This window comes from Symphalangus syndactylus, chromosome 14 (genome assembly GCF_028878055.3).
Source record: "Symphalangus syndactylus isolate Jambi chromosome 14, NHGRI_mSymSyn1-v2.1_pri, whole genome shotgun sequence".
Taxonomy (NCBI): Eukaryota; Metazoa; Chordata; class Mammalia; order Primates; family Hylobatidae; genus Symphalangus; species Symphalangus syndactylus.
The window spans coordinates 67,384,271-67,405,424 of NC_072436.2; the positions used below are offsets into that span (position 1 = coordinate 67,384,271).

General features: G+C 44.6%; 1 protein-coding gene across 11 annotated transcripts in view; it reads left to right on the forward strand.

The window, feature by feature from the left end:
- Window positions 1-21,154, forward strand: part of SFXN5 (sideroflexin 5) — a 132,094-nt gene that overhangs the window by 38,085 nt on the left and 72,855 nt on the right. For 10 of the 11 annotated variants that reach the window (XR_010115462.1, XR_008650678.2, XM_055241041.2 and 7 more), the window contains 3 exons: window positions 12,081-12,107; window positions 12,721-12,775; window positions 15,044-15,069. Coding sequence is in view for 8 of the 11 variants with exons in the window: in XM_055241041.2 (XP_055097016.1) it covers window positions 12,081-12,107; window positions 12,721-12,775; window positions 15,044-15,069 (108 nt within the window). In the remaining 3 variants the exon portion in view is untranslated. Of the gene's footprint in view, window positions 1-12,080; window positions 12,108-12,720; window positions 12,776-15,043; window positions 15,070-21,154 lie in introns of those variants that run through there. The other variant, XM_055241045.2, reaches the window with a different exon arrangement.

A 21,154-nucleotide genomic window follows, 5' to 3' on the forward strand; every position in this document is an offset into this window, starting at 1 on the left:
CGGAGGTTGCAGTAAGCTGAGATCACAGCACTGCACTCCAGCCTGGGTGATAGAGTGAGACTCGGTCTCAAAAAAAAAAAAAAAAACGAGATTGCTATACCAATGAATCACTGGTTCAGAGGACAAAATAAAAATGAGTATAATTTAACTTTTGGGTTTAGCAGGTGAAAATTTGAAGAGCTAGTAACCCTAATAAGGACTGTAGCTATCAGTTAAAAAAACAAAGCCATAGTGTACAAAAATGTAAGCATAGACACAGCCAATTAAGTTTCTGAATGTTGACTCTGATCTGTACACTTGTATGTGCTGGGGCTTTGCCAGAATAGCTTGGTGTGGGTGGAGGAGGTAGGTGGGGCTAAATATGGAAGACCCCTCCCCATGGTGAGCCACCGCTGGCTGCATGCTTATGAAGTGCCAGGTATTGCACCATAAGTACTAGCACTTTCCACATAGTATCTCAGCTAATCTTCACATAAACTTGTCAGTAGGTACCTATATCAACCCAATTTTACAGTGAGACTCAGAGAGGTTGCATTATTTGCCTAAGGTCACATAGCTAGTATGTGGTGGGGCAGGGATTTGACACTGGGCCTCTTAGATCTAATGGGAGAGACATCTTCTGTAAGTGAGAGAGACAGAGAGAAAAGAGGCAAGAAAGAGAAAGCTGGGAAGGAAGTTGGAGGTTACAGGCCAGATTGAGAAAGTCTTTGAAAACCAGGCAGAGATGCTGGATGCATTGTGTGGGGTAAGAGGAAGCTACTGAAAGCTATTGAGCAAGGGAGTAGCACGACAGTGGTATTGTGGTAGGATCAGTCAGTGGCAGTGCCAGAGTGCACTGGGGAGGAGTAAGTGCTATTACGGAAACCAGCTCGGAAGCAACTGGAGCGATGGGGAGTGTGGTGAGCAGGTTACTGGGAACCACTGTAGCTCCTGAGTGACTGGGCTTGTCCATCATTCCACATTCCCCAGAGGTTGGGAACCAGCCAACCTTTCCTAAGTGCCTACCCTGTATCCAAGGTAATGAATGTATGGGTTGCTCAGAGCCCCCATGCAGGATGGATTTCTGTCTGCGACCTGCCTAGGAGAAAGAGCTGCTGGGATGCAAGAGATCCTGCAAGTCTTCTCTGGCAGAAAGGAAATGGGGTCAGCTGTGTTTGGGCTTTGCTGAAAATAGCAGAGCAAATACCAGAGGCAGGCTTAAAAATACTTGTGCTCCAAGTCTTCTGTGGGCGTCAGCAGGTTTGTCAGATGCTGAAGGGAAGGCTTGGCTGACCCACTAGTCTTACCCTGACTCCTAGCATCAAGCTCTGGGGATACTGGTCAGCACCCTGCCCCTCTGGGCCAAACCCAACATGGCCCTAACTGGTAGCACAGAACAGGCAAGTGATCAGTAGGAGCTGAGTCATTTGTATGGTGTGCTAGGTGTCGTACTGAGTGCTGTAGATACATTTGTGGGCTGGGTCCCTGCAGTGGCCTCCTGGATGATCTCCCTATACTACCTGGGCCCCTCTGTCCATTGCTGATACAGCACACAGAGTGATCTATGAAATTATACAGGACATTGTTTGTCCTTCTGCTCAGGGTTTCTCAGACTTGGCACAATTGGCATTTGGAGCCAGATTATTCTTTTTTGCGAGGGCTGTCCAGTGTACTGAGGGTGTTTAGCAACCTGCCTGGCTTTGACCCAGTAGATGCCATTAGCTTCCCCTTCCCAGTCATGACAACCAAAAATGTTTTCTGATGTTGTCAAATGTCCCCTGGGTGCAAAATCCACCCCGTAGTTGAGAACCACTGCTCTAATAGAAACTATAGTGTTCCTCTTTTGCACTTAGAGTAAAAGCCATAGTCCTTAACCTGGCCTGCAAAGCCCCCAGTCCTCTCTGAGCTTGTCTCCTACTGCTTTCCCCTATTTGGTCCACAGCAGTCACACTGGTCTCCTTGCTGTCTCTCAAACATACCAGACAGGCCCACTTCTGCCTCAGGGCCTTTGCACTGGCTGTTCTGTCTGCCAGAACAATCTCCCACTAGATAGCTGTGTGACTCATTCTCTCCTTCAAGTGTTTCCTCCAATATCACCTCAGTGATACCTACCCTGACTACCTTACTTATGTCTGTAATCTCCATCTCTGCCACCTGCTCACACTTGCTATCCTCTTGCCCTGTTCTATTTTCCCTAGTTTCCTGAAGCACTTTTCCTTCTAACATATCAGAAAATTTGCTTATTTATTGTTTGTGTTGCTTATCGTTCGTCTGTCTTTGCAACCCTCTAAACTCAACAAAAGCAGAGATTTTGGCCCGTTTTTGTCACTGATGTGTCCTTAGCACCTAGAGCAGTGTTCAGCACACAGTAGATGCTCAATAAATATTTGTTAAATAAGTAAATTTGTTAAATAAATAAATTATTAATTTTCACAATAACCTTGAAAGTATTTACATCCTTATATTACAAATGAGGAAGAGGAGGCTCAGAAAGATTAAGTATATTGCCCTAAATCACATAGCCAGCAAGGCGGGAGATCTAGAATTTAAACCCAGGTCTGGATAGAAACAAACTGCGTGTATAGGGAAGTTGCAACTGCTGCTGTGTGCTATGCTGCAGAACTAGGCGAAGAGTCTCTCTTCTTTCGTGAGTCTGTAGAATTGGGGGTACCCTCACCCGACATAGACTTGCAATAGGTACATATTACCTGGGAGTAACCATGGCAACAAAATTAATGGTGAGGTATAATGCGATTGGCCCAACTGATAAATTAGGAAGTTTTTTTTGTTTGTTTTATGGAGGCATTCTTTGCCTTACAGAAGGATCCCCTTCAGGCTCTGTTTAATTACCTTCTGGAGGTTGTTTTAAATAGGCTCTGTCTTTGCTGCCTTGGGAGGTTTGGAGAAGCAGCTTGGAAGGAGGCAGAGGGGAAGGGGAGTGAGCCAGATTGGGGGTGGGGCTGGGCCATTCCTCCTCCCTCTGGGTGTTGGGGGTGTGCCCCGCTTTGCCCGAGAAGGCCAGTTGGTGAGTGTCCTCTGCCCCTCCCTTGGACTCTACACCAAACTTCAGGTAGGTTCAGATGGCAGTTCAGCTGAGATGCTGGCTGTTTTTGAAATTAGCCAACTTCTGGGATCTTCCAGCCACCTCTCACCTGGATTGCTTCTCCACGCCTGCTCCATGTCCTTATTTACCAAGTTGAGAAATCAAGCAATGTTGAAAGTCTCATATCCACACTGATTTGTTGTTGGAGCCAGTGAGTCCCAAGGGATCAAAGCTGCATATTTTTATGCTCAGCAGAGGCACAGAGGAGATGAGCTGAGCCCACACAAGATGAGGTCTTAAGCAGGAATTGTAGTTTAAAGTGGAGATGCTTCAGTGGTCTAGTGAGAAGACGTCGAACTCTTGACACCCTAGGATGATCCTCCCCTATCATCTGTTTGCAGGACTGGCTTGTGAAACTTCAAACTAGCAACCAGCTCTTGGCTTGTGGGTGGTACATTACCTGCTGCCATTTTTGCATCTGACATTTAACCCCTTAAAGTCAACGTTTAATCCAGCAGGTCCTAGGGAAAAGCCTAGACCCAAGGAGTCAGACCTGAGTCCTTGTCCTATTCTCCCTCTAAGCTGGGCCTGGCCTCATACACCGTAGGACAGGAAGGGGCCCTGGAGAGACTTGCTTCTACCTCCTGTCCCTGCTTCTGACTAATTTTAAAAATAATACAAGTCTAAGCTGTGAGGTAACTTGCACAGGCAGGCTATGTAAGTTAGTGACTGAGAGAGGGCCAAAGTCCATGATCCTGACTGTTGTCACTGCAGCCTGGCGATGGGATCAGCCCAAACAAGATCAGATCATGACTAGGAATTTTTGTTGAAAATGGAGATGTTCCACCCACCTCACCCCCAAACCTCTGAGGCTGGTGTGTTGTCAGATGCCTCAAGAAGAGCTTCAAGCACCACTTTAGCTTCCATTCCTTCGTTTCTTCCCTGGAAATCTTTCCCTGATATCACTGGAAGCAGTTTCCAATAACCCAAATGGGTTATATTAGTTAAAGTGATACTAGCTGCTGTAACAAAACGATCCCCAAATGTACTAGCTTAAATGAGACAGTTTATTTCTGTCCTGTATAACAGCTCAAGTTCCAGGTGGGCAACTAGCTCTGCCCCACAGGATTATTCAGGGACCCAGACTTCTTCCATCATGTTTCTCTACCATCTCTTTGGGCGTCATGCTATCTTCATGGCTGAGGCTGGGCTGCAGCCACATCCTTGCACTGGCTCACAGCAATGGGACAGAAAGCATGGAGGGGGAGGCACTGGGCTGGAAAAGCCACATCACTTCCCCTCAGATGCCACTGGGGGTCTCAGCTACATGGACAAGCCTCATTGCAGAGGAGGCTGGGAAATGTGTAGCAGGCCAGCCACCTGCCAGCTTGTGTTCCACGACTATGGACAACACAATAGGACATGGATTTTATTGGACAGTTTGTGGTCTGTGCCATAAGGGTCAATAAAGGGCGTGGAATTTGTGCATCTTCTATTATCTTTTTCTAGTGGTTACCTTTAATTTTTAAACAAATATTTTTAAGTAGGTAATATATGAACAAGATACAGAATTCTAAAGGTATGAAAAGAGTAGGAATCTTTTTAAAAAACTCTCCCTTTTTCTCTCCCCCAGTTGCCCACTTTTCCTCCCTAATCATTGGTTCCTTCTGTATTATGCCAGATATATCTGTATAATTTATCCTTTTTCTTTAAATTCTCACAATATAGTAACTCCAGTGAAATTCACCAGAGCATGATTTGTAATAGCAGAAAGATAAGACAGTCACAAAAGAATAAATACTGTGTGATTCCACTTATATGAGATACCTAGTATAGTGAATGTCGTGGAGACAGAAAGCAGACAGCGGTTTCCAGGAGCTGGAGAAGGGAGGAATGGGGAGGTCACATTTAATGGGTAGAGAGTTTCAGGTTGGGAAGCTGGCAGTGTTTTGGAGATGGATGGTGGCGAAGGCTGCCCACGATTTGAATGTACTTAATGCCAAATGTCTTATCAATAGGAGACATTTTATAAAATATTCAGGCTGGGCATGGTGGCTCATGCCTGTAATCCCAGCACTTTGGGAGGCCCAGGTAGGAGGATTGCTTGAGGCCAGGAGTTCATGACCAGCCTGGTCAACATAGCGAGATCCCGTTTCTACAACAACAACAACAACAACAAATATATGTGTATATATATACATATATATATATTTTTTTTTCATTCATTCAAGGGTTTTGGTTGGAAGAATAAGACTGCTTTCTGTGCACTGATATGGAAAGATCTCCAAAATATATGACAAGCCTGAGGGGCAGAACAGTGCAGTGATGAGCTAGACTTTAGAGATGGAGGCAAGTGGTGGTTAAGGGTAGGGACTCTGGAGCCAGACTGCTTGGGTTCACATCCCAGTGCTGTGAGACTGAACTCAAGCAATTTGCCTGCCTCAGCATCCCAGAGTGCTGAGATTATAGGTCTCAGCTACCACACCCAGCCTGCTGTGGGACTTTGGGCAAGTCACTTAATCTCTCTGAGCCTCAGTTTCCACATTTGTAAAAATGGGAGATATATTAATCCCAACCTCCTAGGGCTGTTGAGGGGATTAAATAAGTGAATAAGTCATTCTGGCCAGCCTCAGACACTGACGTGCTCCAGTGCGGGGGAGACCCGGGTGAGGAGGCCTGAGTGCCTGTCTCCATCTTGCCACCGGCCCCTGGGGCCCTGGCTTAGTCACTTAGTCTCTCTGAGATGCCTTACCTAGTCTAAAGAGCATCTGTCTACCTCCCAGGCATTTGGGGGATAAAACAATAGAGATGAAGTTACTTTGAAAGATGATTAAATCCTTTAAAAAAAAACTGCTTATTTGAATTGCTTCCCTCTATTTTAGGCAAAACTATTGAGCACGTTCTATGAGTCAAATATTTTATATATACATATGTCATTTAACGCTTGGTGTTAGTCAGATTGAGCCAAATGTTGGTACAAATAACGCCCAGGTTTCGGAGGCTGAACACAGGTCTGTTTCTCATTCATATCTGACTCCATTGCAACTCGGGGACCTGGCAGAGGCCAAAGATGATGCCAGGATGCCTCCTTTCACTCATGTCTTTAGAGCCTCACTATCTTCCATTGGATCCTCCGTGGGAGGCTTCGGGGACAGGCCTGGAACTGGTGAACGTCATTTCCACCCACAGTCCATTAGCCAGCACCCGGTCCCAGGAGGCCACTTGACTGCGGGGGAGGCTGGGAATCATAGGCTTAGCTGTGTGCCCATAAATGCAGACTGCCAGGGAACCCTCCCTTACAACGACTCATGTTACTGATGGAGAACCAGGCGCAGAGACAAAGTGATTTGCCCAGGGCCACACGTGGAGGAAGCGGCAGAGCCAGGATTTGTCTTCTCCCTCTTTTTCATTGTATCCTGTTCCTCTTTCATGTCTGTCTGCTCTGAAGATGCTAGAGTGTTTTTAAAATGTTCTTTAGTTCCTGCATTGTCTCCTTTCCTCAGAATTTCTTTTCTGTGTATGCATGTATAGGCTCACTGAGCAATGATCTGTTTCATTGGGGTCCTCCAAATATCAGTATTTCTAGGCAGAGCTGACCATATCATTCGTGAGACTCAATACAAAATAGAAATGCAAGACCCTTGTTCAAAAAAACAGAAAGAAGCTTTTCCTTCCTTTCTGAGTTTTCTGTCTCCCCTCATTCTTCTCTCGTCCTGGAAAAATGTTTTTTATTTGCTATTTAATGTTTCTCTTCCTTAGCCACAGGGGACACTCATGGGACAAGTGCAGACCCTCACAGGCACCCGGAGTCCTGCCTCACAACTTGATGCATGAGGACTGCATGGCCCTCTCTGCGTCCAGGCCTCTGACAGGAGTGGAGGGTTGCAGCAGTCACTGGGTGGCCAATAACTCATTTCAGGGAGGTGGCTGAGGCAGTGGGAGGCAGGACCACGTGTGAGCTGAGGGTCCGGGCCGCCAGCATGTGCTCCATTCTCCCATTGGGCTTAACTTACAAAACTCATATTCAAAGATAAAGATACAGTCATGCCTCACTTAACATCAGGGATATGTCTGAGAAATACGACATTAGGTGATTTTGTCATTACGGGAACGTCATAGAGTGCACTTACACAAACCTAGATGGTAGAGCCTACTCCACACCTAGGCTGTATGGTATAGCCTATTGCTCCTAGGCTACAAACCTGTACAGCATGGTACTCTACTGAATACTGTAGGCAATTGGAACACATGGTATTTGTGTATCTAAACATAGACAAGGTACCGTAAAAATATGGCATAAAAGATTAAAAAGATGGGGTCAGGCATGGTGGCTCATGCTTGTAATCCTAACACTTTGGGAGGCTGAAGTGGGAGGATTGCTTGAGCCCAGGAGTTGGAGACCAGCCTGGGCAACATGGGGAGACCACATTTCTACAAAAGCACACAAAAAATTAGCCAAGTGTGGTGGCACACGCCTGTAGTCCCAGCTACTCAGGAGGCTGAGGTGGGAGGATTGCTTGAGCCGGAGAGGTGGAGGCTGTAGTGAGCCGTGATGATACCACCGCACTCCAGCCTGGGCGACAGAGCAAGCCCTGTCTAAAAAATGAAAAAAAAAAAGATAAAAAATGATACACCTTCACAGAACACTTACCACGAATGGAGCTTGCAGGACTGGAAGTTGCTCTGAGTGAGTGAGTGAGTGGTCAGTGAACGTGAAGGCCCAGGACATGACTGTGCACTACCGTAGGCTTTATAAACACATATCCTTAGGCAGCACTAAATTTATTTAAAAAATGCTCTCTCTTCAAAATAAATTAACCTTAGCTTACTGTAGCTCTACTTCATAAACTTGTACATTTTAAAAACTTTTTGACTATTTTGTAAAAAGACTTAGCTTAAAACACAAACACACTGTACAACTGTACAAAAAAATTCTTGTCTATAAGCTCTTTCCTATTTTTAAACATTTTTACTTTTTAAAAAAACTTTCTAAACGTTTTTGTTAAAAAGTAAGACGCAAACACTCATATCATTCTAGGCCGACATGGAGTCAGGATCATCAATATCACTGTCATTTACATCTTGTCCCACTGGAAAGTCTTCAGGGACAGTAACACGCCGGAGCTGTCATCTCCTATGATAAGTATGCCTCTTTCTGGAATACCCCCTGAAGGGCCTACCTGAGGCTGTTTTACAGTTAACTTTTTTTTTTTTTAATATAAATAGAAGGTATACACTCTAAAATAATAAGAAGTAGCTGGGCACGGTGGCTCACGCCTGTAATCCCAGCATTTTGGGAGGCTGAGGCAGGCGGATCACCTGAGATCAGGAGTTTGAGACCAGCCTGGCCAACATGGTGAAACCCCATCTCTACTAAAAATACAAAAATTAGCTGGGCGTGGTGGCGGGCGCCTGTAATCCCAGCTACTCAGGAGGCTGAGGCAGGAGAATCGCTTGAACCTGGGAGGTGGAGGTTGCAGTGAGCCAAGACTGTGCCATTGCACTCCAGCCTGGGCAACAAGAGTGAAACTCTGTCTCAAAAATAATAATAATAATAAATAAATAAATAAAAAGAAGTATGGCATACTAAACATATAAACCAGTAACGTTTATTATTGTCAGGTGTTGTGCTAGGTTTTTATATGACTGGCAATGCAGTAGGCTGGTTTATACCAGTATTACCACAAATGTGAGTAATGCAGTGTACTATTACTTTAGGACAGCCACAAGGTCACTAGGCCATAGGAATTTTTCACCTCTCTTGTAATCTTATGGAACCACTATTGTATATGTGGCCTGTCATTGACCAAAATGTCCTTAGGTGGCAATGCCTGTATTAAAGTCAAGGCAGCAACCATGTTGGGCGAGGTGTAATCCCAGCACTTTGGGAGGCCGAGGCAAGCAGATCACTTGAGGCCAGGAGTTCAAGACCAGCCTGGCCAACATGGCAAAACCCCGTCTCTACTAAAAAAAAAAAAAATTAGCCAGGCCTGGTGGTGCACGCCTGTAATCCCAGCTACTGGGGAGGCTGAGGCACAAGAATCACCTGAACCTGGGAGGTGGAGTTTGCAGTGGGCTGAGATCATGCCACTGCACTCCAGCCTGGGCGACAGAGCAAGACTCTGTCTCAAAAAAAAAAAAAAAAAAAAAAGCCACACAGCATTAGACCACTGGAATGGGACCTCCTTCTCAGCATTGCGCTGATGGCCTGTCCACGAATCCAGCCCTCTTGTGGGTCATTTCTCTGGGATCCTTTCTGTTTCCCTGGAGAAGGTGTCTCCATCCTCCTGCCTGTGGTGTCCTCGGAGCTGGATGCAGACAGGCTCCTTTAGAGACTCAGCACTCAGACCCTTGCCTGGTCCTCCCGTGCCTGTGACCATGTCTGGGCTGTTGTGATTTAGCTTCTCTGAAGAATAAACCTCCATCACCTGGACGGGGACTTTGGGCCTCCCTGCTCTGTGCACAGGGACATTTTCAACCTCTCTCCCTGCTCTCTGGCCATGCCGCCTGCACCTTCATGGTGTCTGGAGCTCTAGTTGGGCTGAGCCCACTCACTCCCACTGAGCATGTGGGGTGTACTTCCACCCTCTGCAGCATTGCCAACCACTCGTCTCTTCATCAGCTCACCACCTTTCAAAGATGTGTGACATCTTCCGCCTGCTGTCACATCCCCTTCCTCCCCGAGGGGGTTTTCAGTTGGTTTATTCCTTTGCTGTTCTTTTCTCGAGGATTTGGGAAGAAAAGGAGATGACACTATGCATTGGCTTCACCGTGCCTTACCAGAAGTCAACTTAAGTCTAGGTATACTTCTGTTTTAGAAGACAATATTCCTTCATTAAGCATGTATTGAGCACCTACTGTGTTCCAGGCCCTGGGGGGATGGAATGTGCTAGGAGATAGTGCTGAAAAGCCAGTTCCTGCCTGTGAGTGGCCTGACTGTGAATCTAGAGGGGAGAGGATGCAGAAGGTTACGACTGGGGTGGAGGGTGTGGGGTGTCAGGAGTCTGTGTACAGGGCCTGGGGTCGCACAGGGACAGAGCCCAGACTTGAGGGTGCACTTCAGGAAGGTGCTTACTGAGCAAAGAGGGGAGGAGGATCAGCCTTTTATCTTTTTTTTTTTTTTTTTAAATAACCTCTTTGCTGTTAGGCCGTCACTTAACCTTTGTGCTAGCAGTGATTCTCCTTTTGGCTTTTCTCTCATCAGTCCCCTCTGTTCCCCAATTATTATTTTTTAAACATTGACTGCTTCTAATCTGCCTGGGTCTGGAATAGCAGACAATCAAGTGTGTTGGAAATGTGTCTAAAATAAGAGTTAATTAGGCTGTGAAGTAAGGTTTGAGGGACTCAGCTGTGAGAAAAATGCATAAACTTTAATGTATCAATTTTATAACTTCTATTTTTACTACCCAGTAGCCTTCTTAACTTCTGCAGCTTAATTTGTGTTCCAGATGACCAACATTGCCATATACATGAAGCATAACAACCATTCTATTATAAAACTTTAACTTCAGCTGCTGGCTGTATCTTCCTTCTAGCCCCATAGCCTTCTTTCTCCATTAAAAAAATGTGCTGGCCTTTGGTTTGCCCATGGTGTACTTTTTTTTTTTTTTTGGAGACAGGTTCTCACACTGTCATCCAGGCTGGAGTGCTGTGGCGCAATCATGGTTCACTGCAGGCTCTACCTCCTGGGCACAAGTGTTCCTCCCACCTCAGCCTCCTAAATAGCTGGGTCTGCAGGCACATGCCACCACGCCCTGCTAATTTTTAAGATTTTTTGTAGAGGTGGGGTCTCCCTTTGTTGCCCAGGGTGGACTGATCCTGGGCTCAGTGATCCTCCTGCTTTGGCCTCCTAAAGTGTTGGGACTACAGGCGTGAGCCACTGTGCCTGGCCCCACGACAGTGTAAATTTTTATTTACCATGTTTCCTTGATTTGAAAAGGCCTGGGCTGGGCATGATGGCTCACGCCTGTAATCTCAGCACCTTGGGAGGCCAAGGTGGGTGGATCACGAGGTCAGGAGTTCAAGACCAGCCTTCCCGACATGGTGAAACCCCGTCTCTACTAAAAATACAAAAATTAGCCGGGCATGGTGGTGCGCGCCTGTAATCCCAGCTACTCAGGAGGCTGAGGCGGGAGAATCGCTTGAACCCGGGAGACGGAGGTTGCAGTGAAAAAAAAAAAAAAAGGCCTACTTTATCACATCTGTAAAATGAAATGAATCTTTTAATTGATGGGGGTCTTGGTATTACAGTCATAGTTTTCTTTCGTATGCGGCACATGATACTATATCTTAGGATCAGTGGTGTCTTAGATTCAATGCAATACAGTATTTAGGTCATTTGAAGGGATTGACAAGTTATTCCGTTTCTCCAACCTGTCTCTGTGCTGGAAAGAGACAGCCTCATCAGCATTTGAGAGGAATGTTTTCTCCCTACAGCCTTCTTATAATAACAACAGGCATAATAATGTCAGCAACAGTAAGCACTTATAAGCGCATACTATGGTGCTGACACTGCTCTGAGAGCTTCCCATTCACCCCTTAAACGGCTCTGTGTTAGAGGCATGGCTATTATACCCATTTCACAGATGAGGAAACTGAGGCTCAGAGGTAGAAGTGGCACAGCAGGGAATCCAGGCTATCTCTGAAAAAATTATATTATGCTGTCACTAGTGATTCTGGGAGACAATTGCAGTATCTTCATTTAAATTAGAGGTTTCTACCTGCTTATGACTTAGAGTCAACTAGGGAGCTTTAGGAAAATGCTGAAAAAATTCTCCAAGGAATTCTAAAGTGCAGACAGAGTCGAGAATTCCTGGCTTAATTGATCCGCGAGGTCCCCTAGCTTTGCCATTCTGCGACCTTTCTGGGCCCTACTCTCTGATGTCACCCCCCCCAGGATAGGATGGCTGCCCAGCCTGGGCTGGCAAGGACAGCCCGAGCTTCTTATGCTTTCGGAGCTGGATCCCTTGGTTAGAAAACATGGGCTGGAAACATTAAACCGATATATGCTTTTAATTTTTGTTCTTTATTTTCTTTCCTTTCTCTCTCTTTCTTCCAGCTCTGGAGTGCACAGAAAATCAAGCAGGTAATCCAGTTTTGGATTCTCTATTTCCTTCTCCATGCTGTCCTGGACTCCACCCTGCCCTGTCCCAGGGATCTAGTGGAAGCCCCCCCTCCGATGGCTCTTCCGGGCTCTCACATTTGCCCTTGGCCCCCTCACCCCTTCCTTCTGCCCCGACACTCGAGGGCCAGAATCTCTGAAGTCTGGAGCTCAGGCCAGGCTGGCCTTTCCCTGGGTTCTCTGAGCTCCTGGAAGAGACAGGGCTCTGTCCACAAAATCCTTATTACGTACGTACCATGTGCCAGGAATGGGGGTAGAGGGCCTGCAAGGTAGACACGCTCCCGTTCCCCATGGACTTTTGCTCTCCACTGCATTCAGCTTTTAGGGTAAGTCAGGAGGAGGGGTGCTATCTGTTTATGGCCCATGGTTTGGTATTCTTTTGCCTTGAGTGATGGAAAGGCCTAACTGGCCACAAGGCAACATACAGCCACTGGTGTCTGAATCTTCCCAGAGAAGTTGTCTTCTTCCCTTCTTCCTCCCCTAATGCCTCTGATTTTTTCCCTCCTCCCTCCCCCTTCCCCCTTCCCCCTCCCTGTACCCCCGTCCCCACCCCATTCTCTGTTCCTGCTTTTGCCAGGCTATTCTACATCCGGACACCAATGAGAAGATCTTCATGCCATTTAGAATGTCAGGTAAGCTCCTGGAGCCCTTCTGGTTCTGGTCAGCCTGGGGTGCTTACTCCAGTCACAGTTCCAGGAGCATCCAGATGTGCTGGCTTAAGGAGGGGACAGAGCCTGTTACAATCGTGGCCATATTTGCACCTCTACGTTCACCTCAGCTCAACTGTACAAGACGCTGGCCAGGCCTCAGAATACTCTATGGAGCTTGCCTTCCTTTTCTGCCTGAGCAGTTGGGGTGGAGCCAGGGCCACAGGTGAATCTGGTAGCCCCCACCACCACCCACTCCACATCCCTCAGCACTCACTAGGACAGCCTCAGTGATGCCTGCTCTAAGCAAGCCCTGGCTTCTCCAAGTCATTCCCCCTCTCTTACCAGTGCATGACCTGCTGTTTCCTTCCAAGTCCTGCTCCCTGCCCTACCCCTTTTAGGCAGTCAGTCTCCAGCTTAATTCTCTGTTCTCTGATCCTGCAATTAGCCCTCCCTTCAGAATGGATGCACTGTTATTGCACTGCTCTGCACATACAGAAGGTGGGATTCCTGTTCTGTGGAGACCAGGAGGCAGAGGGTGATATGAGATCCCTGCCCCAGGAAATCCCACTGGTCACTGAAGGGTCAGCTGTGCCTGTGTGGGCTTTAGGGCTTAGAAAGCACTGGCATGTACATGAGCTAGGCTGGCATGCTTATCCCCCCAGCAGTTCTGAGAGTCTCTGCAGTCACACTCACGGATGTGCTGACGCCTCCTTCTTGCCATTTCTCAGTGCAATGGGGCACACCCACCTTGAATTATGAGGGAGGAATGGGAGGGCACTGCTGCTGCTGCCTTGGGAAGGCCTCAGGTGGCTGGAGAAAGGTGGTCTCAGTCAAATGGGTCAGTCAGGTTCCCCACCCCCAGAGAGCCTGGACTCATTGGGGGCAAGAAAATAAACAACCAGGGAGTTGATGGACATGTGATGTCATGTGATGTCATTGTGTAAACTGGGGCAGTGAGTGCCCTGTGACCCCCTTGCTTTGCTGTGAAGAATTTTAAGGCTCTGAGCATTTTTTTTTCTTTTTATTTGAGACAGAGTCTCCCTCTTTTGCCCAGGCTGGAGTGCAGTGGCATGATCTCTGCTCATTGCAACCTCCACCTCCCAGATTCAAGTGATTCTTCTGCCTCAGCCTCCCGAGTGGCTGGGACTGCAGGCACACACTACCACGCCTGGCTAATTTTTGTATTTTTTAGTAGAGATGGGGTTTCATCATGTTGGCCAGGCTGGTCTTGAACTCCTGAGCTCAAGTGATCCACCTGCTTTCGCCTCCCAAAGTGCTGGGAAGGGCTCTGAGCATCTTACAGTTGTGGTTGTAGATGCTTCCCAGTCTCTGCACCCGGCACAGCAGGCTCTCACCCTGACCCTAGCTTCTCTTGTAATTCTTGACCTTTTTGAGTCATGCATTCCTCTGAGGCCCTGAACAAACTCTGGTTCTCTCCCCAGAGAGAAGTGGGTAGGCGAACCATGGCTCACGTGTGTGTGATTATGCGCACTCAGGAGCAAAGCTTCACTTTAGATGCAAGTCAGATAAGCCCGATCCCGCTGTCCAGCCACTGCTCACTGGCTGCCACAGTTAGAGGTTGGGGACAGGAGGCTGTCCACTGACAGCAGTTGGGGCTGTGGAGGGAGCCTTGCCTGGGGACTGAGAGCAGTGAGGAGGCTGTACCCACGGCCTGGCTGCGCTTCACCCCAGCTCCCTACTGCGCCACTGGGGATGCCACGGATTTAAGAAGCTCTGGCACTTAGAGGTGCATGGCTCAGGTTGGGAGGGAATTTTCTTTCCAGAAATGGCCATGATGCCGGGGAAGTAAGGGCCTGTGTTAGAAAGACAAGCTGAGACAAGAAGGAAGACATTCTGGGGTCCTTGGAGGATGTTCAGCCTCATGTAGTGAGCGTGGGCAGCGTGTGTCGGTGTCGTGCCTTGCAGGAAATTGTAGGAGGATCACCAAGTGTGGAGTGGTGGTGCCCCAGGTCGCAGGCAGCCCTGCCTGCAGGAACAGGCCTCTGGGTTCCAGGGGAGAGTGAAAGCTGCCTGGCCAAAGGGGAGCAGAGAAGAGGAGGCTGGAGACACAGCCCCGGCGAGGGCTGAACTGGGAAAGGGTCTATGAGATTGGAGATGCGTCCCGCCTAACTGACCTGAGCCCCTTCGTCAGGGCCACTGATAGCCTAAGACCTAACGCAGAGGCTCCTGGGTATCTCAGGTGAGATGTGAGTGGATTATAAGGCCTGACTCTTTTCTTCTCGTTCACAGGTTACATTCCTTTTGGGACGCCAATTGTAAGTGTTACCTTCAAAGGATTTCCTTTTCTAAAAAATTATTTTAAATGTCTAACTTTATGTTATTGCTCACAGATATTTGACTGAGTTGTTGATTTAGGATAAGTCAATTCCTGGAGGGAAATTACCAGATAAAATGATATGTATTTCTTACCGAATCTCTTGATGCTGATTGGCAAACCTCTTTTCATAAAAAGCCTGATGACTTAAATCTAGCGTGGAGTTGAAAATTGCCTTCCTCCCTGCACGTTTTCTGTCCCCACTGTTGTCATTAGCACCTGCTAGTCATAGGGAAGTTTTCTCAAAGAACTTGGGAAGTAGGAGTGGAAGCATGCCTTCTGAAAAATCAAAGTTTAAAATTAATTCAGAAAGAATTTTCAGCATTCTTTTTGTTCAGGTTTAGAATCAGGATTATGTTTACTCTTTATTTTTATTGGAATAAAACAGACAGAAAGGTGCATTCATCATAAATGTACAGCTTGGTAAATTTTCAAAAAGCAAGCATACCCAGGGCTGGGTGCGGTGGCTCACGCCTGTAATCCCAGCACTTTGGGAGGCCAAGGTGGACAGATCATGAGGTCAGAAGATCAAGACCATCCTGGCGAACACAATGAAACCCCATCTCTACTAAAAATACAAAAAATTAGCCGAGAGTGGTGGCGGGCACCTGTAGTCCCAGCTACTCAGAAGGCTGAGGCAGGAGAATGATGCGAACTTGGGAGGCGGAGCTTTCAGTGAGCCGAGATCACACCACTGCACTCCAGGCTGGGCGATAGAGCGAGACTCCATCTCAAAAAAAAAAAAAAAAAAGAAAAGCAAGCATATCCAGTAAACGTAAGCAATCAGTCTAACACCCTCCCAACTGAGCTACTTCAGCCAGCTCACTTAGATAAAGATTCAGAGCATCATTAGCATCTCAGAAACCTCACATGTGTCCTTCCCAATCACCACCCCCACAGAAAATCACTTTTCTGACTTTTATATTTTAGTTTTGCTTGTTATTGAACTTGATATAAATGTAATCATCAACATGTGCTTTTTTGTGTCTGGCTTCCTTTACTCCACATTGTGAGATTTGTTCATACTGTTATCTGTAACATTCGTTTGTTGTTTTCTCTTTGCTGTATGATATTCCATTGTCATAAATTATCAGAATTTCTTTATTCATACTACTGTTGGTGAACATTTGGGTTTCTCTAGTTTTGGGTTTACAACAAATAGTGCTGTTTTGAACATCCTTGTACAAGTCTTTTAGTGGATATATGCCCTCATTCCTCTTGGATATAGATCTAGGAAGCTAAATTAAAGCAGGTAACAACTATAATAAATGCAATGTGTGATCTGAGAATGGATCCTGGGTTGCAGCAGGTGGTGTGTAAACTGTATTGCAGTTTCTTATAAAGCTGAAGATGCTCTTACTATATGACCAAATAACACTACTTTTAGGTATTTATCCAAGATAAATGAATATGTTTGTTTACACAAAGATCTGTATGTGAATGTTTATAGTAGCATTTTTCACATTAGTCTAAAACTGGAAGCAGACAAAAATGACCAACAGATGTTAAAACTATTGGGTAAAATACTAATTGAGAACAGAATATTTGCGTAGTCTCAAATTTTCCTATGGATATCATAGATATTATTCCTTCTATGTTAATTAGTTGGCATCCTCTCGAGTTTCCCTTCTGCCTCTTCCTTTAATGTTTTCTTAAAACTATCAGTATTTAGATACTGTTAATACAGTCTTTGTGTTTTCAGTGGGTAAAAATATACTCTTGTCATTATTTATTTTGATATGCAAATTGGGCCACTTTTGACCCAACCTTAAAGCAGTTTCTCTATTTGACATGCCCCTCCTAGTCTTTTGAGAGCTTCAGTACTCTCTGACACAACAGCGTATTCTAGGTTCATCTTTTCTCTTTCTCTTTTTCTTTTCTTTTCCTTTCTCCTTTCCTTTCCTTCCTTTTCTGTCTTCCTTCCGTCCTTTTTCTTTCTTTTTTCTTTTATTCTGTTTCACTCTGTCACCCAGGCTGGAGTGCAGCGACAGGATCATGGCTCACTGGAGCCTCAAACTCCTGGGCTCAAGTGATCCTCTTGCCTCAGCCTCCCGAGTAGCTAGGACTACAGGCATGTGCCACGATGCCCAGCTAACTTCTCAAAATTTTTTTTATAGAGATGGAGTCTCATTATGTTGCCCAGGCTTGTCTTGAACTCCTGACTGAAAGCAGTCTTCCCACCTCAGCCTCCTAAACTGCTGAGATTACAGTAGATTTGTCTGTACAGTACTTTCTTCACCCCCATCCTAGAATAATTGATTTCTCCAAGGAGCCCTGTTTCCTTTTAGAGGGAAATGATACTTAGAAACCAAGATCTTGATGCTGGGTGTACTCATTGTTACTGGAGTGGCATTGCTTCTAGGTACTCTTAGGGGACAGAGCTAGGAGATACAACTTGTAAAAATTCATGAGTTTATACTGATACCTGTAATTCCCATCAAACATCTCAGTGTTCATTTGTTCTCCCATTTCATATTTGAATCTCCCTTCTCCCTGAATGAGACTCCAACAGTATATTTACTCACTTCCTAAATCTTATACATACAAATAAGAGTTTTCAGAATTGCTACATCAATACTACTCTCAAAATATGTATTAACTAAAGCCCAAGATTTCTTTGAAGTTCTTTTTGTCCTTAGAAAGTATCCTACTGAGAGTACACAGTCAGAGAACCATGTTCAAAAGTTTCTTGAATTAATTTTTTTCTTATGTGTTTATGTTATCTACTTGATATACAGTTAGGTTTACCTGATTTCTGTTGGCATTCCGTTTTAGTTGTTTCTCCATTCTTATTAATTTATTTATTTTTTGATATTTAGGAGATAGGAATAGTTTAAAAGTCAAAGCTATTTAAAAAGATATACTCATAAATGTTCCACTCCCCTTCCTATCCCTGCTACCTCCTTCTCACCCATCTTCTGAGGTAAACAACTTCTCCTTATTTTTTTTGTAAGAATAAACAAATACAAATATCTGCTTTCCCCTTTTTTTCTTATGTAAAATGTAGTATACTATATACAGATGTGTCTAACTTAACGATGGTTCAACTTACAATTATTTGACTTTATGATATGTGACAGCAGTATACATTCACTGAAAACAATATTTGCAATTTTGAATTTTGATCCTTTCCTAGGCTAGAGAAATGTGATATGATACTTTCACCATGCTGGGCAGTGCAGCTCCCAGTCAGCCATGTGATCACAGGGGTAAACAACCCATACTACAATGTACTCTGTTGCCAGTGTTTTTTTGAATATTGCATTCTGTGTTCCACATCCCGTCGTGTCAACAAAATGCCCATTTTCAACTTATGATATGTTCAGTTCATGATGGGTTTATCAGGCGTAACCACATCATAAGTTGAGAAGCATCTGTACATTCTTTTGCACAATTTTTTTCACTCGATATATCTGTTTTTTGTGGTTTTATTATTTGTTTGTTTGTTTTAGACAGAGTCTCACTCTGTCTGTCTCCCAGGCTGGAGTGCAGTGGCATGATCTCTGCTCACTACAGCCTCTGATGACAGGTTGAAGCGATTCTCCTGCCTCAGCCTTCTGAATAGCTGGAATTACAGGCATGCACCTCCACACCTGGCTAATTTTTGTATTTTTAGTAGAGATGGGGTTTCGCCATGTTGGCCAGGCTAGTCTTGAACTCCTGGCCTCAAGTGATCCGCTCGCCTCAGCCTCCTAAAGTGTTGGGATTACAGGCGTGAGCCACTGCCCCAGCTCTTCCACTTGATATATCTTGAAAATCACTGTATATTGATTTATAGAGATCTTCCTCATTATTACTTTTTTACAGCTGTATAGTATTCTAGTAAATGGAAGTACCATGATTTATTTAGATAATTTCTCACATTAGATTATTTGTAATACTTTGCCATCATGAATAATGCCAAAATGATAATCTTGTGATATTGTTGGAATATATCTTGAGGGTAAATTCCTAGGTTCTATGGAAGGACTAATTAAATAGACATTTCTAGAAAGATTGATCAAGACGAAAGAGAGAAGATACAAATAAACAGCATTAGCAATAAGAAGTACAATAATTATAGATGCAGTAGCAGGATAAAAGATCAGAATGCATTGAACAACTCAAGGCAATACATTTAAAGACTTAGAAGAAATGAATACATTTCTGGGAAAATACAGCTTACCAAAATTGCCTAGAAAGACAAAACATAGAGTCTTTTTTTTTTTTCTTTTTTCTTTTTTGGAGACAAGATATCACTCTGTCTCCCAGGCTGGAGTGCAGTGATGCGATCATGGCCCACTGCAGCCTCAAATTCCTGGGATCAAGTGATCCCTCCTGCTTCAGCCTCCCAGAGTGTTGGGATTACAGGCATGAGCCATCATACCTGGCCTTAAAATCTGAATAGACCTATAAATAAAAGGAAATTTAATTTGCAGTTTAAAATATTTGCACCAAAGAACAAACAAACCAAAAATTATCACTGGGCTCTGATCTTCCAGGTGACTGTACCCGAAGGAATAGCTGAACTCAATTTTATAAAGCTTTCAAAAGCGAAAAAAGTGCCAGGTGTAGTGGCTCACGCCTCTTATCCCAGCACTTTGAGAGGCCAAGGCAGGGGAATCGCTTGAGCCCAGGAGTTTGAGACCAGCCTGGGCAACATAGCAAGACCTTGTCTCTATTGAAAAAAAAAAAAAAACGAGAGAGGAAAAAAAGGAAATCTTCCCAGTTCATTTATGAGGCACTTTGAGACCAATACCAAAGTAAGTATAAGAAAGAAAAAGCATAAGCCAATATCACTTATGAAATTACATGTAAAAATTATGAAATAAAATACTAGCAATCTGAATCCAGCAATGCATCAATGTACATCATAACGAAATGCTTTTTACCAAATATGATAACATTAGAGAATGTATTAATATTAGTTCATCACACTAAGAAATTGAAGAAACATGATTTTCCCAGTAGATACAGAAAAGGTATTTGATAAAATAAAACATAACCGAATTTTCAGTTATAATTATTATGATAAAAACAACAGATTAGGGCTGGGCGCGGTGGCTCATGCTTGTAGTCCCAGCACTTTGGGAGGCCGAGGCGGGTGGATCACGAGGTCAGGAGATCGAGACCACGGTGAAACCCCGTCTCTACTAAAAATACAAAAAAAAAAAAAAATTAGCCTGGGTGTGGTGGCGGGCGCCTGTAGTCCCAGCTACTCGGAGAGGCTGAGGCAGGAGAATGGCGTGAACCGGGGAGGCGGAGCTTGCAGTGAGCCGAGATTGCGCCACTGCACTCCAGCCTGGGCGACAGAGCAAGACTCTGTCTCAAAAAAAAAAAAAAAACAACAACAGATTAGGTCTAGAAGGAACTTTCTTAACTTGATAGTGTCTATAAAAAATTATTTAAACCAACCATAGCAAGCACCTCTCTTCATCTAAAGATGAAACAAAGGTAAATTCTTAATGTGTTGGACAGGGTAAGAATGCCTGATAATGTTGCTTCTGTCTAACATTTTCCTGGAAGACTAGCAAGTGCAGTAAGACATGAAAAAATAAACAATGGTATTAGAGTTGGAAAGAAAGAAAGAAAAACATTTATGAGAATAGACAAACCATTGGAACTATTTTAAAAGATTTCTAGATGTAAGACAAGTATACGAAAAAATTTTGTATGCCTGTAAACCTAAAACAAACATCTAGAATATGATTTTTGTAAAAGATGTCATTTACAATAGTATTTTAGACAATAAGGGATATAAAAATAAATTCAAGAAACAATATTCAAGACCTTAATAGAGAAACGTATACAACTTTATTGAAGGACATTGGAGATCTAAATAAGTGGATAGCTGTATCATTTTGTTTTCTTCAAATTAAAATCTATATTCAATGTAATTTCAGTCATAATCTCAGCAGGATTTGTTATGGAACTTGACAAGTTGCTATGAAAAGTTACATGAATACAAGCTAGGGGATAAGAATAGCGAAGACAATTTTCAAGAATAAGGTGGTGGGAGAGGACTCACCCTACCAAATATTATAAGA